Raw genomic sequence first — 20,553 nt, forward strand, 5'->3', positions numbered from 1 at the left:
GTTCCGCTCTAGGAACGGCAGCCCTGTCGCTGCTGTTAACCGTTTCGAAGCCTCTTGGTTGCTCCCACTTGTTCTCTTGGACTCCAAAGCAACCAAATGGCAAAAATATTGTTTAGAAATAAAACTTCGTATTCCAAAAATCACATCGCCTATTTTTTTTATGTGTTGAGGGGTGTGTATGTGTGTGTGTTTGCACATCTGAAGGCAATCCTGTTTAGGAAAGTTTTTAATTTTGATGTTTTATCGTGCTTTTAATATTCTGTTGGGGAAAACCCAGCCAGATGGGCGGGGTATAAATAAAGGATGATGATGATGATGATGATGATGATGATGATGATGATGATGCACAGCTCCAGCCAGCAGAGGGCAGGTGGGGAGACTGGCAGATCGCCCGGGGAAAATGCACTTTGCACTTTCCTAGGAATCCCACCAAAGCTCCTCCTCTTCCTCCCTCCTTCCCGCCCTTTCTCAATCTCTCTTTCTCTTTTTATGCAAGATCCATGGCGTAGGCATGAAATCTGCAGCCGGCCTTGCAAATACAAATAAACTGTAAGTAAGGAGCCTTCCTCCCCGTTTTCCAATAGGGCCTCGGAGCGTTTTATTTGACATTTCAAGCAATGCTAGATGCGTGGGTGAGACAGAACTGGGGAACTGGGTGGATGCCGCTTCCAAATTTGAAACTCGGCTGCAAACCGAGTTTAGGGAAGCTTTTAATGTTTAATAAGTTACTGTATTTTAGTGTTTTGTTGGCAGCCGCCCAGGGTGGCTGGGGAAAACCAGCCAGATGGGCGGGGTATAAATAAATCATCATCATCATCATTATCATTATCATTATTATTATTATTATTATTATTACAACAAACCATCAACCAGCCAAGGAAAAAACCTCAATAATCTTGAGTTCAGACCATCAGTTCACCTCGCTCAGCGTTGCCTGCGCGGACTGGCAGCGGCTATCCGGGATTTCCGTGTGTGTGTGTTTGTCTGCCCCACTTTTGCATGCAAAGTGTGTCCCTCTGCCCATGATCTGTGGTCTCTTCCGTTGCAAACGAAGCGAGATTCCCTCAGGGTTCAAAAGGGCGAGCTGCTTCGGTAGGAGCGAAGGACGCTGACTTGCACCCCTTGGCTCAACTAGTATTTGCTGCACTGGCCGGCAGGGGCTGGCCGGGAAAAGGAGGCAGCCGCTGATATCCCAAACCCCCATTCAGCCCCAAGGGGAGGTGTGAGGAGTGCAGAGTGCCTTTGAATGCAAAGGAGATCCCATGACAGGAAGGGAGAAGGAGGAAGGGAATGCAGAGCAGGAGAGGGGGCTTTGGAGTGGAAGAAAAATTCCCTATTTAGAGGGATAATTCCTCTTGATACCTTGGCTTTCTTCTTCTTCCTCTTCCTCTTCCTCTTCCTATTCTTCCTGCCCTGTTATTATTATTATTATTATTATTCCTGGGCGAAGGTTTGAATTTGCTTTTAGAGGTGCTGCCTGACTGGATTTAAGAAAAGAAGCTTAAAAAACTAAAGCCATCTCCAAGGTCTCTTTCCTCCCCTCCACCTCACCTTCTGCTGCAGAGACTAACAGGAAAAGCTAAAAATAACTTTCTTCTTTGTCGAAAAATATTAAAAAATTGTCCAGTAGCACCTTAGAGACCAACGACCAGCTAAGTTTGTTTGTTGTTGTTGTTGTTTAGTCACGTCCGACTCTTCGTGACCCCCTGGACCAGAGCACGCCAGGCACTCCTGTCTTCCACTGCTTCCCGCAGTTTGGTCAAACTCATGCTGGTAGCTTCGAGAACACTGTCCAACCATCTCGTCTTCTGTCGTCCCCTTCTCCTTGTGCCCTCCCAACATCAGGGTCTTTTCCAGGGAGTCTTCGCTTCTCATGAGGTGGCCAAAGTACTGGAGCCTCAGCTTCACGATCTGTCCTTCCAGTGAGCACTCAGGGCTGATTTCCTTAAGAATAGATAGCTTGGATCTTCTTGCAGTCCATGGGACTCTCAAGAGTCTCCTCCAGCACCGTAATTCAAAAGCACCCATTCTTCGGCGATCAGCCTTCTTTATGGTCCAGCTCTCACTTCCATACATCACTACTGGGAAAACCATCGCTTTAACTATACGGACCTTTGTCGGCAAGGTGATGTCTCTCATTTTTAAGTTTGTTAGTTGGTCTCTAAGGTGCTACTGGACAATTTTTTAATTTTTTCCCGACTACGTCAGACCAACACCTACCTGAGTCTTTCTTCTTTGTGTGAACAGAACTTTGTTTTAGGAACAGCCAGCTTGTCAGAAGAAGTGCTTCAAAACAAAGAGAGATAGAGGGGGAACAGAAGGCGTCGGTTTTTTGGTAAGAAGGGAGAAAATAAAGATAAGAGAAAGAGTCACATCTAGTGGATATAGGAAATATTATATATGAGAAAAAATAAAATTTGAAAAAAAGGAATGCCAGCAGGCGGTGGCTTTAAGTGAAGAATTATGCCCTTATAAATACAAATATCTGGAAATCCCAAAGGGGCTGCAAGGTTGTAGCTCTCAGACATGATATTTTATACCCCCTGAACTAACATATATTCATAAGCCAACCGGTCATATAATTAGAACACCTTTTCCCGCAACAGTCACAACCCGCCCATATGATTTCCAACCAACCAGGAATTATTATTACTACAGTATTAATTAGATTTGTATACCGCCCTATAACTGCAGGTCTCAGAGCAGAATCCATTAGCTGTTCTTACAAACCCATGCTAACTTCTCATTAAGCTAATGTGCTGTTACCTATTTTTCAGTGTCCTGTTTATTATTTACTATATTCAATTAGATGCATACCAATATTGCTTTCAATATCTGTGAATAATATAGCAGTCATACTCGTGTCCTAAGCAGTTTTCGTGCAGTGAGGAAAGGGGAGAAAACTGAATTAAGGGAGGCAGCTAAATAGCCTTTATCCCTAACACGATCCTTAATTTCTGGTTCAAACTCTTGATGTGGTGTTTTGTTTTGTTTTTAAATCCTTCTATGCAGTGGATGGGCAGGAGAGTGAGAATTATCAGGAGCTGCTTCTTTGGGAAGGAGCAAGTATAACATGAAGAGACAAATATTTAAAAATCAGCAGGAATGAAAAGAGAAGTGGAAGAAATTCTGAGCTGCTTGAGGTGTTGATGCCCATGAATGCCTGCGCCCGCAAGAAGTTTTTGAAGTGAACAGAAGGGAAGAGTATCCAGTCTTGGGGGAAATAGTGAAATATAAATTAAATTGACACTGCAGAACCCACAGAAGGCAGAACACCATATAAATGAGAGGAGCGAAGGAGGAGCTTCAGTTGCAGTCGTGTCCTAAGGATAAGAGATTCCACACTGGAGGAATGCTTATAAACACATGAATGGTACAAAGAGTTTCAGTTGTAGTGAAAACCATACTTCACATCAAACTGTAGAGTAAGGGAAGAAATTGGAATCTTTACTTCCTTTTTAAAATCTTGAACTCCTAGGATAGCCAGCTTCTTTTCATTTTCCCCATAATAGCCGATTTCTGACAGTCTTCTGAAGTGACGTTGCGAGGAAAAAGGTTGGAAGAGAGATGACTGGAAAGAAAAGGGGTCAAAAGAGGAACAAGGGAAGCCAGGAAAATAAAACCTCTACTTCTCAGAGCACCAACGTCTGCAAACTCCCTGTTCCACAAGACCACAAGAGAAGAAGGGAAAAGTGCCCAGACTGTGGGAAGACATTCACATCTATATCAAATTTAAACAGACACTGCAAAATCCACACAAGGGGCAAGATCTATAAATGCGAGGAGTGTGGAAAGAGCTTCAGTGAAAGGCAAGACCTTACTTCACATCGGAGAACTCACAGAGGTGAGAAGCGATATGAATGTGTGGAGTGTGGAAAGAGCTTCAGTTGTATCAAAATCCTCACTATACATCAAAGAACTCACACAGGGGAGAAGCCATATCACTGTGTGGAGTGTGGAAAGAGATTCAGTCAAACAGGAGCCCTTACCATCCATCAAAGAATCCACACAGGGGAGAAGCCATATGATTGTATAGAATGTGGGAAGAGCTTCAGAGATGCTGGAAAACTTGCGATGCACCTAAGAACCCACACAGGGCTGAAGCCATATGAATGTATGGAGTGTGGAAAACGCTTCGCTCAGAGAGGAGCCCTTAACGTACATCAAAGAACCCACACAGGTGAGAAACCATATGAATGCCTGGTGTGTGGAAAGTGCTTCTGTCAGAAAGGAGCCCTTACTGTCCATGAAAGAAGCCACACTGGGGAGAAACCATATGAATGCATGGAGTGTGGGAAAAGCTTCAGTCAACAGGCACACCTCATTTTACATCAGAGAACACACAAGGGGGAGAAACCATATAAATGTAAGGAATGTGGAAAGAGCTTCTCTTGTACTTCAGTACTCAACAAACATCAAACAATCCACACAGCGTTGAGGCCCTTTGAATGTGTGGAGTGTGGAAAGAAGTTCAGAAACAGGAGCTATCTAACTAAACATTTAAAAATACACAGAGGGCTAAAACCATATAAATGTTTGGAATGTGGAAAGAATTTCGGCCATAGCGGAAGTCTTATTGCCCATCAAAGAATCCATACAGGGGAGAAACCATATAAATGTATGGAGTGTGGAAAGAACTTCCGTTGCAGTGGAAGCCTTAGCTCCCATCAAATCAGTCATACAGGGGAGAAGCCGTATGGGTGTGTAGAATGCGGAAGGAGGTTCAAATATAGCTCAAATCTTTTCCAGCATAAAATGGCTCATGCAGGTTTGAAGCCATATGAATGCGATAAGTGTGGGAAAAGCTTCAGCCAGAGACAACTCCTTACTGTACATCAAAGAAGCCACACAGGGGAGAAACCTTTTGAATGCACGCAGTGTGGAAAGAGCTTCAGTAAGAAACACTATCTTACTATACATCTAAGAATCCACACAGGGGAGAAACCATATAAATGTGTTGAGTGTGGAAGGAGCTTTACCGTTGGCAGCTCTCTTTCTCTTCATGAAAGAACCCACACAGGGGAGAAGCCATATAAATGTGAGGAGTGTGGAAAGAGCTTCACTATAAAAGGAAACCTAACTACGCACGAAAGAATCCACACAGGCGTGAAACCATTTAAATGTGTGGAATGTGGAAGGTGCTTTGGTTGCAGCGGAAGCCTTAAGAAACATCAAAGAATCCACACAGGAGTGAAGCCATATAAATGTGAGGAGTGTGGAAAGAGCTTCAGCCAAACAGGAAGTCTTACTACCCATCAAAGAACCCATGCAGGGGCGATGCCGTATGAATGCAAGGAGTGTGGAAAGAGCTTTTGTCTTAAATCACTTCTTGCTCAACATCAAAGAACCCACACAGGGGAAAAGCCATTTAAATGTGAGGAGTGTGGAAAGAGCTTCACTATAAAAGGAAACCTAACTGCACACAAAAGAATCCACACAGGCATGAAACCATTTAAATGTGTGGAATGTGGAAAGTGCTTCGGTTGCAGCGGAAGTCTTAAGAAGCATCAAAGAATCCACACAGGAGCGAAGCCATATAAATGTGAGGAGTGTGGAAAGAGCTTCAGCCAAACAGGAGGTCTTACTAAGCATCAAAGAACCCATACAGGGGTGAAGCCGTATGAATGCAAGGAGTGTGGAAAGAGCTTTCGTCTTAAATCAAATCTTGCTCAACATCAAAGAAACCACTAAGGGGAGAAACTTTACACACGTGTGTGATTAAATCCTTTTCTTAATAAGGCCTCTTTTTTAAAAAATGTATTTTTATTGAAGCTGTAAAGAAGAGATACAAAGATTAGTATCAAATACAAAATATCTTTTTAAAATACAAAAAGGCAAAAGAGAAGAAGGGAGGGATTCCAATTCCTTCTTTGTCAGCTATATCTAAACAATTGTTCAAAATTTTCACTCCAAAATTATACTTTCCATAAACCTGTATATTGTTCAATCTCCAAACCTAGATATCACAAGTTCATTCCTCCCACCCACAAAAAGCCCATAAGGGGTTTCCAATAATTATTAAATAAGAATGATTTTTCTGTGATTAAGCACGTCAGCTTTGCTATCTCAGCCAGGTCCAGTAATTTCCACAACACTTCCTCCATAGCAGGTAATGTTAAATCTTTCCATCTTTCTGCATAATAAAAGTCTTGCTGCTACAATCATGTAGTCAAATAATCGTCCGCAATCATTTTCTAATTGCATATCCATTAGTTCTGGAAGGAAATGGTTTTGCTTCAATTGAACATTAACTTCTAAAATCTTCTGCATCAATTGATATATTTGTATTTCTTAGCGTTTTTACATTTTGTTAGGGGGGCGGGAACTAGGAGACCAAGTCTTACAGCAACGTTTTGATACTAGGCTGAAAATGGTCAATACAGATGTAATTGTGTTGAAAGGGATTCCCCATAAGAGAAAAGACTAATTATTTTTTACAGGTAAACTGAAACAGAAAAGAATCCAGCTTAGATGGGACATACCAGAGGGAGTAATTATTTCTTTTGAAGAACAAAGATTTACGGACAAATTTAAATCTGAAATTGAATAAACACAAATACAAGATGGGGCCAGGAAATCACAGCAATCAACAGAAAGTGGAGATTTGAAGATACAAAATTAGGTGATAAAGGAATGGACTAAATAACTTGCTTAGCTATTGATATTTCATAATTTGAAGGGAAAAAACTGCATGTAGAGTTGTTTACAAGGAACACAGGGGAAAGGCTATAAACTATTTGAATAAAAAAGAACCTAGGTGAGGACTAACAGGACTGAAGAAAAGAAAGTGAGTTGTTTTATATATACATTCTCAACTCTGTTGATACTTTCTGGTGAACAAGGTATGTATGTTGGACAAACGTTGGTTGTAGACCTCCGTACCCCAAATGAAGAAAAAACAGCATTTTATAAATATACTTTGGTTATCTAAAACACTGGCTACTGGGGTTGATAAAGTTGACATATTACCATAGATTTCTTCAGACCACAATCCAGTTATAGTGACTTTTAAAAAGAAAAAAATGGTTTCTTTAGATGGTGACTCATTGAAATGTAGCTGCAACAGGAAAAGGTTGTACAGGATTGCAAACAGAAGCTAAAATAATTCTTTGAGAATAATTCAGGTAAGGACATAGGGCTACAAATGGTTGGGGATGCAAGCAAACCTTTTGTACAGCACAATGCTTTACTTGAAAGAGACAGGAAAAAAGTACAAATAATTCTGCCTGAGATTAGACAGGAGGGAAAATAGGTGGAATGTTCTCCAACTTAGACAAATATTACTTGGCAAATTAAGATGCTGCAAAGACAGTTTTCTATGCTTGCAATGTCTTATCTTGCAGAAATGATACTGAATTGAGCCGTACATATTTTTTTATTTGCTAATAAACTGGGCAATGTTCAGTGTATAAGCTGCGGAAGGAGAGAGGAAAGCTATATTAAAATTGCAAGAAGGAAATGCTGTAATAGCAGATAAGACAAATATGAAAAAAGCATTCTATCAATATTACTCTAAGTTGTATAAAGGTCGATTTCTTTTTTTGAAAAAAGAAGAAGATGAATACTTACAGAGACAGCATTTACCAAAGATTTCAATTTCTCGAAGACACATTGTGAATGGTCATATAACTATTCTGGAATTATCTGAGGCCATCAAGAAGGAAAAGCGCCAGATCAGCTATTGGCTTATTATTATAAATGTTTTGAAGATGAGCTTTCACAACCTTTGCAACTGACTATGAACAATATTTTACAGAGTGGTAAGGTACCAGATAGTTGGAGAGAGGCCAACATTACACTTATACCTAAAGAGGCTAATTTTTGTTGTTTAGTCGTGTCCGACTCTTCGTGGCCCCCTGGACCAGAGCACGCCAGGCACTCCTGTCTTCCACTGCCTCTCGCAGTTTGGTCAAACTCATGCTGGTAGCTTCGAGAACACTGTCCAACCATCTCGTCCTCTGTCGTCCCCTTCTTGTGCCCTCCATATTTCCCAACATCAAGGTCTCTTTTATATGCCTGTTTTTGTCCATGGAGTTTTCTTGGCAGGGATACTGGAGTGGCTTGCCGGTTCCTGCTCCAGGTGGATCACATTTAGTCCCAATGCCCCACTATGACCTGTCTGTCTTGGGTGGCCCTGCACGACATAGCTCATAGCTTCTCTTGAGCTATTCAAGCCCCTTCGCCACAACAAGGCAGTGATCCATGAAGGAGAAGAGGCTCATTAAATGGATGAAATTGATTTATACATCACAGACAGCCCAGATAATTGTTAATGGAGAATTGACAAAACCCTGTGAGATACAAAAGGGGACTAGACAAGGCTGGCTGTTTTACCTGTTCCTTTTCATTTTGGTCTTGGACGTTTTGCTTAGACACATTAGGCAAGATGGGAAAATGATAGAGATAAAGATTTAAAATGGAACTTTTAAGCTACAGACCTTTGCTGATGCTTGTTATGCAGTGACAGAATGGCTTCAATACCATCAATTAAAATTAAATGTTTAAATTAGCTAGGCAAAATGGTTTTATGAACCAGAGTTCACAATTTGAAAGGGATCTGATAGAAAAGGCGGATAAAAAGACTTGGTAAAGACCAAAGAGAGACAGACGACGAGCATGTTGTTGCAAAAATGTATCAGCATTTGTTGAAATCTGAAATGCAAGGAGAAGCTAAGTAAGGCATGCATGATTAAATGGGCAAAAAATGGTTATAATATACAGACGGAACAGTGGCAACATCTGGACCAAAGGGTCAAAATTTACAAGAGAAATTTTATAAAATGAGGTTCTGTTGGTATTTAAAACCTGTGAAATAATTTGGAAAGTAGAAAGGAGTTCCAAATGTTTGTTGGAAGTTTGAAAAATAAGGGACATTTTACTGTGCTTGGTGGAAATGTAAAAAAGCTTAATAAGACTACTTTGAGCCAATTTGGTGACCCTGCGGTACCGTTGTGTTCAAGCTTTGCATAGGGGGCTCAAAACCTTGCAGAGTTGCCATGGTTGTAATTAAGAAATGTCCACTTGTTATTAATAAAATTTTGATAGATCCTAAAGGGAAGTATTCTGTGCTTTTTTTCTAGGGGAAGCATGGGTATGCATACCCCTAAACATTTTGTGAATCAAAGTTTGGCCTCATTGAGGGGCAGTATTTTTCAATATAAGTAGGAAAATGAGAGTGCCCCTGGACATTTTTTTAGGGGGGAAAGCAGAGGAAGTATGTGCATGTAAATGGAACACTGTTAACTAAACAACTTGCCTTTTGCTCAGTGTACTCCTGGATCTCCGAGCCGATCAATTTTTTAAAGAACACTCTGCAAGTGTTACAATCCATTCCAACCAGTAGTATTATCTTAGGAGGTGACTTCAATGTTTGTTGCAATCGGGCCATGGGCAGCAGTGGCTGCTGTTCCTGCATCATCCAGCGAGAGCAAACTGAATGATCTTCTGTCTTTGACCTCCTGGACATGTGCTGAGTGCTACACCCCAAAGGTGTACCACCCCCAAAGGTTCATAATTCTTACTCTTGTATTGACCACATTATCTTTACATAAAGCACTATGGGAGAGAGGGCAAGATGAGGAACTAGACCTCATCATTGTATCTGAGCATGCTCCAATCTTTTTTTCTCTGACAATTAAATATTTCACTAGAAGTAGGGACGCGGGTGGTCAAACCCACTGAGCCTCTTGGGCTTGTCGATTAGAAGGTCGGCGGTTCGAATCCCCATGACAGAGTGAGCTCCCGTTCTGTCCCAGCTCCTGCCAATCTAGCAGTTCGGAAGCACACCAGTGCAGGGAGATAAATAGGTACTGCTGCAGTGGGAAGGTAAATGGCATTTCCATGCACTCTAGTTTCCGTCACAGAAGAAGAAGAAGAGTTTGGATTTGATATCCCGCTTTATCACTACCCGAAGGAGTCTCAAAGCGGCTAACATTCTCCTTTCCCTTCCTCCCCCACAACAAACACTCTGTGAGGTGAGTTTCAGATAGGTAGCCGTGTTGGTCTGCCATAGTCAAAACAAAAAAAAAAAATTTCCTTCCAGTAGCACCTTAAAGACCAACTAAGTTAGTTCTTGGTATGAGCTTTCGTGTGCATGCACACTTCAGTGTATCTGAAGAAGTGTGCATGCACACGAAAGCTCATACCAAGAACTAACTTAGTTGGTCTTTAAGGTGCTACTGGAAGGAAAAAAATTTTTTTGTTTTGTCTGTGAGGTGAGTGGGGCTGAGAGACTTCAAAGAAGTGTGACTGGCCCAAGGTCACCCAGCAGCTGCAGGTGGAGGAGCGGAGACGTGAACCCAGTTCCCCAGATTATGAGTCTACTGCTGTTAACCACTACACCACACTGGCTCCCAGAAGAGATTTAGTCATGCTGGCCACATAACCCAGAAAGTTATCTGTGGACAAACGCCGGCTCCCTCGGCCTGAAAGTGAGATGAGGGCCGCAACCCCACAGTTGCCTTTGACTGGATTTAACCATCCAGGGGTCCTTTACCTTACCTTTTTACCTATTTCACTAGAAGTATTTGCCTACATAGAAGGAGTTTTATTATACAACTGCTTAAGTGCAAGGTTTTGGAGAAAGCATTTATGAGCTTAATTAAACACTTATATTTGAGCTCATCAGAAATACTTCGGGTCAATGGCCATAATTTCACATTTAAAAAGAAAAACCAAAAAGCTCCACCTCTTTTGTGCAGAAATGCTCCTGCAACAAACAGCTGTATTAAAAAACTTTTTAAAATTGCTGTTGCAGGGAGAGGGAGAGGGGAAGAAGGAGTGTTTTAATAATAATTTATAATAATAATTTATTTATTTTCTATTTCTATTATTTATTATTATTTTTATGCGAGTGTCTCAAAATCCTTGCCTGGCTTGAAACTACACACATTTTTGTTCAAATTTTTGACTTCCCTTTTGGGCAAATCTAGCACATCACAAAACATGTATTTGAAAACATAATTTTCTAAAAATTTGCCCACAACGGACCTAGGCTTCCTGGCTTACAGCAGCCCTGACACCTTCGGTTTTGCTCCTCCGTGCAAATCTGATATACAGGTATCTAGAAGTGCAATCCACTAAAATGAATGGTCCGGACTGAACCAAAGCTCCCCAGCTGCGGGCTGCACAATCCCAAACTCCCTGCTGCCTTGAGATTGCGATTGTTTCACTGATGATTTGTTAAATTATTCTATATGATTGATGTTGTATTTGAGATGTTCTACTATGTTCTATCTTGTCGTTGTTATTTAATGCTTGTAAGCAGTTTTGGGGTCCGTATGAATGGAAAGTGGCACAGAAATATAATCCAATCCAATGAATGAAAGCTCCCCCCAAGAGAGCTTTGAATGGAAGGCGGAGGGAAGCAGGAGCCGCAAAGGGCGAATCCTCCCGGAAGCGAGAGCGCGGCGCCACCTGCAGGCCGGGAGCCGCCACGACAAGCCAGAAGGTAATAAGAGCAACATACCGCTCTTCTTCCCCCTCCCCTCCCAATCAGCGCGGAGCAGCTGGGCGTTCTAAGTCCTCCCTTCCCGGTGGCTGCTGGGAGTCGTAGTCTCCTTCCGCCACCGGGACGGCGAGATTCCGCGGCAGCCGCGCTCGGTGGCACTGGCTTTCCCGTCATGCCTTGGGGCGAGAGCGAGAGAGGCGCGGAGGGCGGCGGCGGAGAAGGACGGCGGCCGAGCAGCGCTTGAGGTGGGCGCAGCGGGGGGGGGGGACTGAGGTTTCTGGAGGCCGCAAAGGGGGGCCTCGGGGGCCGCTCGGGGGATGATGAGGGAGGTGGGGGGAGGGGAGGGAGGGAGGAAAACCCCGTCGCGGAATCAGACCAGTGGTGCAGCTAGCTCAGTATTGCCTGCACGGGCTGGCAGCAGCTCTTCCCGGCCCAACTGGGGATGGAGCCCGGGACCTTCTGCATGCCAAGCAGGTGCTCTGCCCGTGAGCCTCCTCCCTTCCCCCGAAGCCTCCCACTGGAATCCGCCTCCCACTGCATCTTGCAAAGGAGGCGACTGGAATCGCACAATGGAGGTTTCCACAAATCTCCCTGCGCCCCAGTCCATTGTTCAGAGCAACGGTGTTGCCCACACGGACTGGCAGCGGCTCTCCCCAATGGCAGGCACAGGATCTTCTTCTCCAGCAAAACCTGGAGGTGAACCCAGGACCTTCTGCATGCAAAGCAGGTGCTCTCCCACCGGGCCACTGCCCTTCCCCAAGATGCCCAGGTGTCCTGGTTTATCTGGTTAAATAAATGAAAGGTCTCAGTCCACTATACCTGAAGGAGCGTCTCCTCACCCATCGTTCTGCCCAGACACTGAGGTCCAGCTCCGAAGGCCTTCTGGCGGTTCCCTCATTGCGAGAAGCCAAGTTACAGGGAACCAGGCAGAGTGCCTTCTCAGTAGTGGCGCCCGCCCTGTGGAACGCCCTCCCACCAGATGTCAAAGAGAACAACTACTACCAGACTTTTAGAAGACATCTGAAGGCAGCCCTGTTTAGGGAAGCTTTTAATGTTTGATGTATTACAGTATTTTAATATTTTTGTGGAAGCCGCCCAGAGTGGCTGGGGAAGCCCAGCCAGATGGGCGGGGTATAAATAATAAATTATTATTATTATTATTAAGGGGAGAGGCCTGGGTGAGGATGGTACTCAGCTGCCGTAGGAGTGGACTTTAAAGAAAACCAGAGTGTTTTCATTGTGGTGTCTTTTTTCTGCCCCTTTTTACCGCTCTACAGTATCCTTCTTGGGATGCAGCAATCTGCAAGAGGCAGGCTCCTCCGTTTCCAGCTTTCAAGGTCCTGTGATCTTTGCGAAGGTGGCTGTGCAATTTTCCACAGAGGAGGAGTGGGTTCTGCTTTATCCAGGACAAAGAGCCCTGCATAGGGAAGTTATGGAAGAGAATTATGGAAATCTGGATTCTGTAGGTAAGGCTCCTTCTTTTTCTTGGCTGAGTTACTGAAAGCAGGGAATATTGGTGGTTTTTTTAAAATTACCTGTATGAAGACCCTCCTGCAGCCATGCCACATCCTTTCTGACTCAGGATTTAGAAAACCACGGGGTAGGGGGGAAAGGGTAATTTATTGTCCATTACGTTCCAGACCACCCTGGCCTTTCTGTGTAACAAAGGACCAGAGTGGTCCAAAATGGATAGAACGATAAATTGTTCCTCTATGCTTTCTTTAAAACCCGTTCCCCAGTTGTTTAGGGTCCCCTGTTTTATTTGCGCTACAGTCGCTCCCTTCCCCCTCTGCCTGTCCGAAGGATTGTCAGAAGCCCAGAATTTCTCTTGCTTTCAGAGACCGCCTGTCACCTTTGATCCCGTCTTGTTTGTAAGTTTTGCTTCCTCCAGGAAGTGCTTCTTCTTACACTCCCCCTGTCTTAACATAGGTTCCCTACTTAATAAATCCCTTCATTCAGCCTGTTCTTGAAGGTTTCCTGTACCCCAGACCTCCCTCCCTTACCATCAACCTCTTCTAATTCTGTTTTCCTTCCCCTCTGGGGTAAAACCAGTGTGTTGTAGTGTCTGGCTAGAACAGGCATAGGCAACCTCAGCCCACCAGATGTTTTGGGACTACAATTTTCATTATCCCTGACCACTAGTCCTGTTAGCTAGTCCTGACCTTTAAAGCTCTAAATGGCCTCGGTCCAGTATATCTGAAGGAGCTTCTCCACTCCCATCATTCTACCCGGACAATGAGGTCCAGCACCGAGGGCCTTCTGGCAGTTTCCTCACTGTGAGAAGCCAAGTTACAGGGAACCAGGCAGAGGGCCTTCTCGGTGGTGGCACCTGCCCTGTGGAACGCCCTCCCACCAGATGTCAAAGAGAACAACAACTACCAGACTTTTAGACGACATCTGAAGGCAGCGCTGTTTAGGGAATCTTTTAATGTTTGAGGCATTACTGTATTTTAATATTGTGTTGGAAGCCGCCCAGGGTAGCTAGGGAAACCCAGCCAGATGGGCGGGGTATACATAAATAATACTAATAAGCTAGGGATCATGGGAGTTGTAGTCCGAAAACATCTGGCAGGCTGAGGTTGCCTATGCCTGGACTAGAACCCAGGAGACCCAAGGTTCAAATCACCACTCGGCCAGGAAACTCACTAGAATGAGTTTCTTGGGACTGGCTCTCATCACAGGGTTGTTCGGGTTAATTGAGGTTGGGAAGAGCCGAGTATGGCACCTGGAACTCCTTGGAGAAAAAGGTGGAAGACAAATTCAATAAATAAAGTACCGTATTTTTCGCTCTATAAAACACACTTTTTCCCTCCTAAAAAGTAAGGGGAAATGTGTGTGTGTCTTATGGAGCGAATGCAGGCTGCGCAGCTATCCCCGAAGCCAGAGCAGCAGGAGGGATCGCTGTGCAGTGAAAGCAGCAATCCCTCTTGCTGCTCTGGCTTCTGGGATTCAGAATATTTTTTTCCTTGTTTTCCTCATCCAAAAACTAGGTGCGTCTTGTGGTCTGGTGCGTCCTATAGAGCGACAAATACGGTAAAGCTTCCACCAGACTTCCCCTCTGCCATTCTCTATCTCACACTGCTCTCTCTTCCCCCTCTTCCTCTTCTCTCCTTCATGCTCTGTATTTTTCTCTTGCTGAATCTCTACATTTCACCCTCTGTTTCTAGCTCCCCTGTCCTTGTTTTCTCTTAGTTGTGACACCCTTGGAAAGTGGAGCCAGCTGCTATGTTATTCTCCTGCTGTGAGTATTTCTTAGTTATGACTCTGTTGCCAAGGAGAACCTCTCTTTCTGTCAGGTAATCAATCTTGCTTGCAGCTGCAGAGCCAGACCTGAGACCCAATGTTGTTTTAATACAGGCAATCCTTATAATCCATGGGGATTATGTTCTAGGTCTCCGTACACATTGGCGTAAAGTGTTCTGCCCCGCCCCCGTCTTCTGTTTCAGGGTCACTTCCTGGTTTGGGATGTGCACAATTGTGTGTAAAGCAGTCATTACCTGTATATTGCAGGATCTGCCTCCCCACTGTCTTTCCCATTCCGTCATTCACACAGTAAATGGCTGGGATTGTTCCCTAATTTGGGAAGCTGTTCCTCCCTGATCAGGCTTCCCTTTGTATTCCTGCAGGTGATGGGAGGGAGAGCAGCAAAAAGGATGAGCAGCAGAGAATGAAAACCGAAGCAGAAGAGAATTTGAGGGAGAAAGCTGTTGTTCCAGAAGGCACCGGCTTCAGTGAAATTGTGATGCCGGAAGAATGTCACACAGGAAAGAAACAGGCAAAAATCCCCCGGGGTACAAGAGCTCTAACTAGGGTATCAAGCCTTAGGAATCTTAGAAGACTGCATGAAGGGGAGAAACCATTTAAATGTTCAGAATGTGGAAGGAGCTTCAACTACAGGAAACATCTCATTGTGCATGAAAGAATCCACACAGGTGAGAAACCATATAAATGCTCCGAGTGTGGAAAGAGCTTCACTCAGAGCAGTACCCTTTTTAATCATCGAAGGATCCATACAGGAGAGAAGCCGTTTGAATGCTCAGAGTGTGGAAAGAGCTTCACTAGCAGCAGCAGTCTTTCATATCATCAACGAGTCCACACTGAAGAGAAACCTTACAAATGTTTTCATTGCGAAAAGAACTTCAGCCAGAGGAGTGAGCTTCATTCTCATCAGAGAATCCACACAGGGGAGAAACCTTATAAATGCTCAGAGTGTGGGAAGAGTTTTACTCACAGCAGTAGCCTTTCTTATCATCAAAGGGCTCATAAAGGAGAAAAACCATATAAATGTTCCGAGTGTGGGAAGAGTTTCTGTCAGAGCAGTGGCCTCATCTCTCATCAAAGAATCCACACAGAAGAAAAACCATACAAATGCTCAGTGTGTGGAAAGAACTTCACTCATAACAATAGCCTTTGTAAACATAAAAGAATCCATACAGGAGAGAAACCGTATACATGCTCAGAGTGTGGAAAGAGCTTCACTAATAGTAGTAGCCTTTCTTATCATGAAAGAACCCACACAGGTGAGAAGCCGTATAAATGTTTTCATTGTGGAAAGAGCTTCAGCCAGAGCAATCACCTTCTTTCTCATCAAAGAATCCATACAAGAGAAAAACTCTATAAATGCTCAGAGTGTGGAAAGAGCTTTACTCATAGCAGTAGCCTTTCTTACCATCAAAAAATCCATACAGGAGACAAACCGTTTAAATGTTCTGAGTGTGGAAAAAGTTTTTTTCAGAGCTATGGCCTTCTTTATCATCAAAGAATCCACACTGGAGGAAAACCCTATAAATGCCTGGTGTGTGGCAAAAACTTCAGTCATAGCAGTAGTCTTTCTAGTCATCAGAGACTCCACACAGGAGAGAAACCGTATAAATGTTCAGAGTGTGGAAAGAGCTTCACTAATACTAGCAGCCTTTCTTACCATCAAAAAATTCATATAGGAGAGAAACCATTTAGATGTGGTGAGTGCGGAAAGAGTTTCTGTCAGAGCTATGACCTGCTTAATCATCAAAGAATCCACACGGGAGTGAAACCATATATATGCTCAGTGTGTGGCAAGAACTTCACTCATAGCAGTAGCCTGTCTAATCATCAGAGGCTCCATACAGGCGAGAAACCATTTAAATGTTCAGAATGTGGGAAAAGCTTTAGTCACAACAGTAACCTTACTTACCATCAAAATACCCATTCAAGTGAAAAAATCTTTAAATGCTCAGAGTGCGGAAAGAGCTTCAGTTGTAGCCAAACCTTAGCAATACACTACAGACTACATACAGGAGAGAAAGCATTTACATGTTCAGAGTGCGGAAAGAGCTTCAACCAGAAGACTCACCTCACTAACCATCAAAGGACCCATACGGGAGAGAAACCATATAAATGCTTAGACTGTGGGAAGAGCTTCAGCCGAAGCAATACCCTCTCTAATCATCAGAGGCTCCATACGGGAGAGAAACCATATAAATGCTCGGAGTGTGGGAAGAGCTTCGCTCAGAGCAGTGGCCTTTCTTCCCATCAAAGAATCCACGCAGGAGAGAAATCGCATAAATGCTTAGAGTGTGGGAAGAGCTTCACTAATAGTGTTAGCCTTTCTTATCATCAGAGAATCCACATGGAAGAGAAATCGTATACATCAGGGGTGGAGATCCTTTTGGGCTCTGGGAGCCAGATCATTATCTGGCCCCAGCAAGAGGGCCAAACGGGACCGGTGGGTGGAACAAACCACCTGTCAATCGCATGATGTCATAGTGACATCGCATGATTGGCAGGTGGCTTGCTGCACTCGCCAGTCAAAATCGCTTGCAGTGTTCCCTGGTGGCCATCAGCCAGACATTTGGGAGCCGTGCAGACGCTTGCAAAATGAAATGGTCCCAATCCCCCATGCACCAATTGCTAGGCGGAGGGTTACATCCTGTTTTGGCTGCGCTTGCCCATTCCATCACGGGGACAGACCTGTGCAGCCAAGGCAGAATTGAATCCTGCTTTCCCGTCCATCGGCTTATGTCAAGTGCTGGTGTGCTTGGCTGAAATGAAGGAGAAAGACCTGGTTGGAACATGGTGTGCATAGTGGATCACCCATGGGACTCGGATCAGGACCCTGGTTCGCCCATAAACGGCCACCTAAAAATGTGCAGCCTACTAGCCTGTCCAGCCCTTGACTACAGCATTCACAACATCCCTGGTAGGGCACCAAGATCAGACCAGGTGACTCTTCTATAATGTTGGAAATAGGTCTGAATATACCCTGTTGATTTGGGGTGGCTGCATTTGTTGCATCACCTGTGTCAGTCAGTTAAGTGGTGCCGGAATGTCTGCCACCTTCACCTGTTTCATGCAAATGATTCTGTACTCCCCTACAGATTATAATTGCTGTAATCACCAGTTTGCTACTGCAAAAGGTCAGTGGTGTGTCTGTTTTTACATATATTTGAGCTCAAAGAGTCACCAACTCTAATTTTTGAACCTCATTGCCATTCAACTACCACCTTACTGTTTTCTCCTTTGACTATTAGCCCTCTAAGATTTAGTCCACAAAAGATGGCCATGCCACAATCAACCTGTTAGCTTTTACAGGGCCTCAAGGCTCAATATTTTTCTTGTTCTTTAAAAAAATAAATGTGGACTCCAAGTGCACATTGAATTTCACTGTAGCAAAAGCGGGCAGGAGGACTGGGTTGTTTCTCTTGTGGTGTGTAAAGATGTATAGGTTTTGCTACCTGTTACATGCACTCATAGTGATGTGAAAAATGAAAAAGTAAAACAGAAATGTTACTAGTTATTTGACAGAAAGTACTCAAGTGATGTTTTGCTGTCTTTGCCCAGGATTTCCTTCTGTAGAATATTTCACAGGAATGGTTTCCTCTTTTTGATCCTGGAAATAACATCTAAGCCTGGTGTCCAAACATAGTTATTCTCCAGGGTTTCAGGCAGGAGACATTGCCAGCCCTACTTGGAAAGACCAGAGGTTGAACCTGAGTCCGTCTGCAGAGAAATCAGTTGCTCTCCTATAGCCCCTCTCCAAAGGACTCTGCCTTACACAGTATCAGACCACTGATCTATCTAGCTCCATATTGACTACACTGGCTGGCAGCAGCACTCCAAGGTTTTTTAACAGAGGTCCTGTGCTCAGGGACTGCTGTGGCCAGGATTCCTGCATTGCTGGGGTTGGAGTGTGTTGCTAGAGTGGTGCATGCTCTGGTTATCTCCCGCTTGGACTACTGCAATGCGCTCTACATGGGGCTACCTTTGAAGGTGACCCAGAAATTGCAACTAATCCAGAATGCGGCAGCTAGACTGGTGACTGGGAGCGGCCACTGAGACCATATAACGCCAGTCTTGAAAGACCTACATTGGCTCCCAGTACATTTCTGAGCACAATTCAAAGTGTCAGTGCTGGCCTTTAAAACCCTACACGGCCTCACACCAGTATACCTGAAGGAGCGTCTCCACCCCCATCGCTCAGCCCGGACACTGAGGTCCAGCTCTGAGGGCCTTTTGGTGGTTCCCTCCCTGCAAGAAGTGAGGATAAAGGGAACCAGACAGAGGGCTGTGGAATGCCCTCCCATCAGATGTCAAGGAAATAAACAACTATCTGCCTTTTAGAAGACATCTGAAGGCAGCCCTGTTTAGGGAAGTTTTTAATGTTTGATGTTTTGTCGTGTTTTTAATACTCTGTTGGGAGCCGCCCAAAGTGGCTGGGGAGCCCAACCAGATGGGCGGGGTATAAGTAATTTATTATTAATATTATTAGTATTAGACTAGATGACTGTCGGGGTCCCTTCCAACTCTACAGTTCTGTGATTCTACCATGAGCCTTCTGCATGCAGAAGCATGTGCTCTGCCACTGAGCATCCTCAGAGCTCTCTCAGCCGGAGCCGTAACTAAAAAAAGGTAAAGGACCCCTGACCGTTAAGTCCAGTCACAAATGACTCTGGGGTTGCAGCGCTCATCTCGCTTTACTGGCCGAGGGAGCCAGCGTACAGCTTCCGGGTCATGTGCCCAGCATGACTAAGCCGCTTTTGGTGAACCAGAGCAGCGCACGGAAACGCTGTTTACCTTCCCACCAGAGCGGTACCTATTTATCTACTTGCACTTTGATGTGCTTTCGAACTGCTAGGTTGGCAGGAGCAGGGACCGAGCAACGGGAGCTCACCCCGTCGCGGAGATTCAAACCGCTGACCTGATCGGCAAGTCCTAGGCTCTGTGGTTTACACCACAGCATCTCCCGCGTCCCTAACTGAAAACATGAAAGTTGGTGTTGCTAACACAGAACAATAGAGTTGGATATCTTGCGGCATGGAGACATCAAGCTCCAGGGCTGAAGCAATTCATGTTGTTACTACTACCTCTTGCCCAAAGACAGCAGTTTGTTCGTTTTTTTTGTTTGTTGCATTATTATTCTTGGAAGTACAACCGGGAATTCTTTGTATGACTTCAGGGGTTCATTCCCTGACTGGTCTGGCTGACGGATCATAGAACTGTTGAGCTGGAAGGGACCTGAGAATCATCCAGTCCAACCCCAGGCAATAGAGGAATGTAGCTGTCCCATATGGGGATCGAACCTGCAACCTTCGCGGAGGGGAGAAGGGTTCTGAAGGAGCTTCCCCCTGCGTAGGCCTGACCTAACAAAGACAAACCTCTTCACATGTTTCTCCTCAAGCTGTATGTACTGTTTTGGTCAAATTTTACCTCAGTAAAGGTTCTCTTCTCTCTATGGACTCATGCCTGCTTTATTCCAGTCACTCTGCTGGGACAGCGTTAAGATAAATTCAACAGTTAAAACAAGTTTCGATGGGTACAATAATGGAACACTGAATGGTTTCGTTTTTGTAAAATATGCAGGGATTTAGGATATGCAAAATGAACCATGGAAAAAGAAGAAGGAAAGTCATTGATATCTTAAGGGTGTGTGTGAGAGAGAGCGAATGTGTGAATGTTAACATGCCAGGGGGCCGGGGACACCCTGAAAAGATAATGCTTGGAGTCTGAAATATCTCCTTTGGCAGCATGATTTCTTAATAAACACCCCCTCCCCAAAAATTGGTTTAGCAGCTTCTGCCTTCCTGCTTTTGTGTTAACCCAAACTAAGGCCTGGGGGCCAGATCCGG

The 20,553-nt window shown here is 44.3% G+C and overlaps 3 protein-coding genes across 4 annotated transcripts in view; 2 read left to right on the forward strand and 1 right to left on the reverse strand.

Moving 5' to 3' along the window:
* Positions 1-20,553, reverse strand: part of LOC310756746 (uncharacterized protein) — a 1,375,527-nt gene that overhangs the window by 419,862 nt on the left and 935,112 nt on the right. The window lies entirely within an intron of this gene.
* LOC310756622 (uncharacterized protein) lies at positions 349-6,933 on the forward strand. 2 transcript variants are annotated; one of them, XM_083601017.1, is made up of 3 exons: positions 349-549; positions 2,248-2,335; positions 3,013-6,933. In XM_083601017.1, exon 3 carries the CDS (start codon positions 3,568-3,570, stop codon positions 5,689-5,691), a length of 2,124 nt encoding a protein of 707 aa, XP_083457143.1. In that variant the 5' UTR covers positions 349-549; positions 2,248-2,335; positions 3,013-3,567; the 3' UTR covers positions 5,692-6,933. The 2 variants fall into 2 exon arrangements, with proteins under 2 accessions (XP_083457143.1, XP_083457142.1); XM_083601016.1 differs by lacking the exon at positions 2,248-2,335.
* LOC310758098 (uncharacterized protein) lies at positions 11,317-20,158 on the forward strand (the record flags this gene model as incomplete). Its single annotated transcript, XM_083604035.1, has 4 exons — positions 11,317-11,449; positions 12,727-12,915; positions 15,076-19,981; positions 20,061-20,158. 3 exons carry the CDS (start codon positions 11,317-11,319, stop codon positions 17,184-17,186), a joined length of 2,433 nt encoding a protein of 810 aa, XP_083460161.1. The 3' UTR covers positions 17,187-19,981; positions 20,061-20,158.

The sequence above is a fragment of the Podarcis filfolensis genome (assembly GCF_964270895.1).
Source record: "Podarcis filfolensis genome assembly, chromosome: 2".
NCBI lineage: Eukaryota > Metazoa > Chordata > Lepidosauria > Squamata > Lacertidae > Podarcis > Podarcis filfolensis.

Excerpts from the sequence above, each read along its gene's own strand:
- LOC310756622 (XM_083601017.1), top strand. The coding sequence starts at position 3,568 with ATGACTGGAAAGAAAAGGGGTCAAAAGAGGAACAAGGGAAGCCAGGAA.